Source organism: Centruroides sculpturatus, unplaced genomic scaffold, assembly GCF_000671375.1.
Source record: "Centruroides sculpturatus isolate CEXI.00-Female unplaced genomic scaffold, Cexi_2.0 scaffold2145, whole genome shotgun sequence".
Classification (NCBI taxonomy): Eukaryota; Metazoa; Arthropoda; class Arachnida; order Scorpiones; family Buthidae; genus Centruroides; species Centruroides sculpturatus.
This window is the reverse complement of record NW_019386323.1, coordinates 64,774-69,892: the sequence shown is the minus strand read 5'-3', so window position 1 is coordinate 69,892 and position 5,119 is coordinate 64,774. Positions and strand designations below refer to the sequence as shown.

The window sequence follows — 5,119 nt, the reverse complement described above, 5'->3', positions numbered from 1 at the left end:
ATATTTATCATTAATGTTTATTATTTAAATGAAATTTTATAACTAGTGTTTGAAATTAAAATCAAGTTAAATGTATTAATTAATATGTACAACACAATTCTATATAAAATGTTTTCAATAAAAAAAATACAGAAATTCAATTTATCTATATGTTAAATCAATATTAAAACTTGGAGTTGAAAAATTTTATAGTCTAGCCATTATACCACTGTCTCTACTATTATATTAAAATGTTATGAAGCCTTTACTTATTATTTTATCTTATTTCTCTCTATCTGTCTATCTTCACCCATCTTTAAATATCTGTGATTTAGCTGCCTAAAAGTTAGCCTTCTATATCTTNTTTAAAAATCTGTGGGTCTTGTAAATCTAGATATGTTATAAGTTAGCTTTGATTGTTTAACAATAAAAAATGAATATTTAGTCAAAAAATAACTTGCTTGCCATGATTTTAACAGACAAAATCTGTTTGAATTTTTTGGCAGGTGGGGACCAAGAGTTGGAATCTTGCTTAGTCAGATGTAATATAATGTATCCAAATTTTGTCCCCAGTCCTCTAAAAAATTTTCATCATCACAGATCACAGCAAATTTTGCAAAATGAGTACCATTCAATGTTCCCATGGTTTTCAATATTTTGATTTGGAACCCAATGTGCACATTGTTTTTGGTATCTAAGAACTTTATGACCAATTCTCTCGATCTTTGACAACTTCCATATTTTAACCTTCAATCATTCTGTAACATTTCTTCCACACATTCACTGTTCTGTGACGTTTTTGGCTTCCCACTTCTTTCTTGATCTTGCAAACATGTGTCCATCTTTATATTGAGAACACCATACTGTGATCTGTTTTGCAATAATGCATTTTCACCATAAATTTCAGCAATTATGAATTTCTGTAGGAGACAATTGTTTAGTGTAGAGAAAATAAGTTACACAATTTATTTTTGTGTAGCCAGAAATAGGCAGTGCCACACTTGGACTTCATATAAAGTCAAAAAAAAATTATTTCTTTTTGTTTTATATATATATAAACTGAAGTGTAATTATATTTATTATTATTCATTCAATTATTTTTCTTTTAAAAATGTTAGCACATTTAATTAAATTAATATGATTTTATATTTAATCTATAATTTATGTTCATATAATAATTTTTAATTTTTGATAATTTTTTAAAATTCTAGATTAAAGTAAAAAATATTGAAGAAGAAGAAACATCAGATCAAGAAGAGGAGCCACTCGATAAAATAGAAATATATTCAGAAATGTTAAAATTGATGAAACCGGGAGAAACAGTAAGGAAAGCCATTTGCAGATTGGGTGGTGGTAAATCGTCATATACGACGGCATCGAATAAATGGAGAAGAAAAAAACACGAAGACAAATCGGATGATGATGATAAAGAAAGCCAAAACAAAGAAGAACTTTTGCAACTTACGAGTCTTGCAAATAAAATCCTTTTAACCGGAGAAATGGACATATATGAACAGTTATACGAAAGATTAAATTTTCTTATTAAAGAAAGTAAAAATGAAATGAGGACTGAAACGTCGTATGAAACAAATAACAGTGAAACGCTTGATATGTTTTCTGAGAGTGTCGACGATAAAATGTTCTCAGTTGCCGATAATGTAAAACAAGATAAACCGTCAAATGAAAATGATGCCAACAATACTCTGTTGAGTAAAGGTAAGAAGTTTTATATTATGAATTTTTGATATTAGTCAAAAATGAATTTGTGTAGTAGAATTCATGTTTTTAAGTACATGTAAAATTTAATTTGTTATATATCAATCATTTTCAGTAATTTTAATTATGGTAAATCTTTGAATAATTATTTAGTCAGTTTGATTTTCTGAAATATTTATGTATTTCAATTGAAAATTATTTCAATATATAACTTAACAAAACATGAATCATGTCAGAAACTTTATCCAAGAAATATGAATATAAATATATTTGGATTCTTATTATTACTGTGAGATATGCAGTGGGTCAGGGGTTAATCTGGTACTGACCACTTAATTTGCACAGGCTGGTAAAGCCCGATCTCGAAGTCGTAGGATGGCTAGGAGGGCAATTCGAGTGGGGAATGCGTCAGTAAGTCGACAGGTTTCCTCGGATAGACAGGAGACAGGTGTAACAAATAACAAAATAAATGTTTATTCTATAACTAAAGTAATTTACAGGAGTATACAAGTTACTGATTATAGCTTAGATGCGGATAATATAAATTTATCTAAAAGGTAGCTGTAACTATTCACTATGCCGCGTGAGAGAATTTACAAAGAGAGTTATATTGGCGGTCAGTTATACCTTATGTCAGAGGACGGTATGCGCCGATCATTTGGACTATGGAAGCTGGCTGGCTGTCACAGGCTTATGTCTTCTACCAGACAGGATCGGGACAGAATCAGGACGGGAGACACCGTACTCAGACCTTCCAGATGATAGCGCGGAGGGACGGTCGAACTGAGGGGACGATCACCCGGAACTTCCGTGATAAAAACAATCATCGTTGGCATTGAGCCAACAGGTCGTTCACTCGTTATGCTGACTAATTAGCACGTGCACGTTGACTAATTAACAAATGGACGATGTGTAAGATTCCACATCTGATCTATTTCCGTTATATTTTTTTCCATCCTCTAATGAAAAAAATTGTTAACCCTAAAAATTTTCGAACTCAAACCCCTCGGGTTCACATTACCTTCAATTACATTAATTTTTCTCACAGCAAACATTATCTGGGTTTAATGACATATGATTTTTATTGTGGTATGTTTAAATTTTACATATGCATTTTGGACTTATGTATTGTCTTAGCCCCTCTTCAGTGCTGTTTAAAACAATAAATCATGATATACTACATTATGTAAATTGCAATAACATAGTTACTTACATATGAGAGAATTACAATTCAAAATCATTGGTACACAACATTAAGATATGAACTATAAGTAAAGTACACTTCGTATGTTATTCTGGTGAATTATCAAACAGTAGTTTATAAAAAAAAAACCTTAAAACCGAATTTATATATATAAAACAAACGTCTAAAATACTCTAACAAGGAGACCCTACGGCTTTGGGGAAACGGATTTTGATGATCTTTGGTGTAGAGGTAGTATACCAGGTGATTGTACTACCTGTTAAATACTAAAGTGCAAAACTCAAATATAATTGAGAAAAACGAACTTAAAGTTTTCTTTAGCACTTTATATATAAGTTAAAGTGCTAAAGAAAACTTTAAGTTCGTTTTTCTCAATTATATTTGAGTTTTGCACTTTAGTATTTAACAGGTAGTACAATCACCTGGTATACTACTTCTACACCAAAGATCATCAAAATCCGTTTCCCCAAAGCCGTAGGGTCTCCTTGTTAGAGTATTTTAGACGTTTGTTTTATATATATAAATTCGGTTTTAAGGTTTTTTTTTTATAAACTACTGTTTGATAATTCACCAGAATAACATACGAAGTGTACTTTACTTATAGTTCATATCTTAATGTTGTGTACCAATGATTTTGAATTGTAATTCTCTCATATGTAAGTAACTATGTTATTGCAATTTACATAATGTAGTATATCATGATTTATTGTTTTAAACAGCACTGAAGAGGGGCTAAGACAATACATAAGTCCAAAATGCATATGTAAAATTTAAACATACCACAATAAAAATCATATGTCATTAAACCCAGATAATGTTTGCTGTGAGAAAAATTAATGTAATTGAAGGTAATGTGAACCCGAGGGGTTTGAGTTCGAAAATTTTTAGGGTTAACAATTTTTTTCATTAGAGGATGGAAAAAAATATAACGGAAATAGATCAGATGTGGAATCTTACACATCGTCCATTTGTTAATTAGTCAACGTGCACGTGCTAATTAGTCAGCATAACGAGTGAACGACCTGTTGGCTCAATGCCAACAATGATTGTTTTTATCACGGAAGTTCCGGGTGATCGTCCCCTCAGTTCGACCGTCCCTCCGCGCTATCATCTGGAAGGTCTGAGTACGGTGTCTCCCGTCCTGATTCTGTCCCGATCCTGTCTGGTAGAAGACATAAGCCTGTGACAGCCAGCCAGCTTCCATAGTCCAAATGATCGGCGCATACCGTCCTCTGACATAAGGTATAACTGACCGCCAATATAACTCTCTTTGTAAATTCTCTCACGCGGCATAGTGAATAGTTACAGCTACCTTTTAGATAAATTTATATTATCCGCATCTAAGCTATAATCAGTAACTTGTATACTCCTGTAAATTACTTTAGTTATAGAATAAACATTTATTTTGTTATTTGTTACACCTGTCTCCTGTCTATCCGAGGAAACCTGTCGACTTACTGACGCATTCCCCACTCGAATTGCCCTCCTAGCCATCCTACGACTTCGAGATCGGGCTTTACCAGCCTGTGCAAATTAAGTGGTCAGTACCAGATTAACCCCTGACCCACTGCATATCTCACAGTAATAATAAGAATCCAAATATATTTATATTCATATTTCTTGGATAAAGTTTCTGACATGATTCATGTTTTGTTAAGTTATATATTGAAATAATTTTCAATTGAAATACATAAATATTTCAGAAAATCAAACTGACTAAATAATTATTCAAAGATTTACCATAATTAAAATTACTGAAAATGATTGATATATAACAAATTAAATTTTACATGTACTTAAAAACATGAATTCTACTACACAAATTCATTTTTGACTAATATCAAAAATTCATAATATAAAACTTCTTACCTTTACTCAACAGAGTATTGTTGGCATCATTTTCATTTGACGGTTTATCTTGTTTCACATTATCGGCAACTGAGAACATTTTATCGTCGACACTCTCAGAAAACATATCAAGCGTTTCACTGTTATTTGTTTCGTACGACGTTTCAGTCCTCATTTCATTTTTACTTTCTTTAATAAGAAAATTTAATCTTTCGTATAACTGTTCATATATGTCCATTTCTCCGGTTAAAAGGATTTTATTTGCAAGACTCGTAAGTTGCAAAAGTTCTTCTTTGTTTTGGCTTTCTTTATCATCATCATCCGATTTGTCTTCGTGTTTTTTTCTTCTCCATTTATTCGATGCCGTCGTAT

General features: G+C 31.6%; 2 protein-coding genes across 2 annotated transcripts in view; one reads left to right on the top strand and one right to left on the bottom strand.

Annotated features, from left to right (window-relative positions):
• The first annotated feature begins 1,176 nt into the window (after window positions 1-1,176).
• Window positions 1,177-1,724, top strand: LOC111614553. The gene has a single exon (XM_023355925.1). The coding sequence runs from the start codon at window positions 1,272-1,274 to the stop codon at window positions 1,722-1,724; it is 453 nt and encodes a 150-aa protein (XP_023211693.1). The 5' UTR covers window positions 1,177-1,271.
• A 3,015-nt stretch (window positions 1,725-4,739) lies between these two features.
• Window positions 4,740-5,119, bottom strand: part of LOC111614552 — a 48,173-nt gene continuing 47,793 nt past the window's right edge. The window contains exon 4 of the mRNA XM_023355924.1: window positions 4,740-5,112. Within this exon, the coding sequence (XP_023211692.1) occupies window positions 4,740-5,112 (373 nt within the window). The remainder of the gene's footprint in view (window positions 5,113-5,119) is intronic.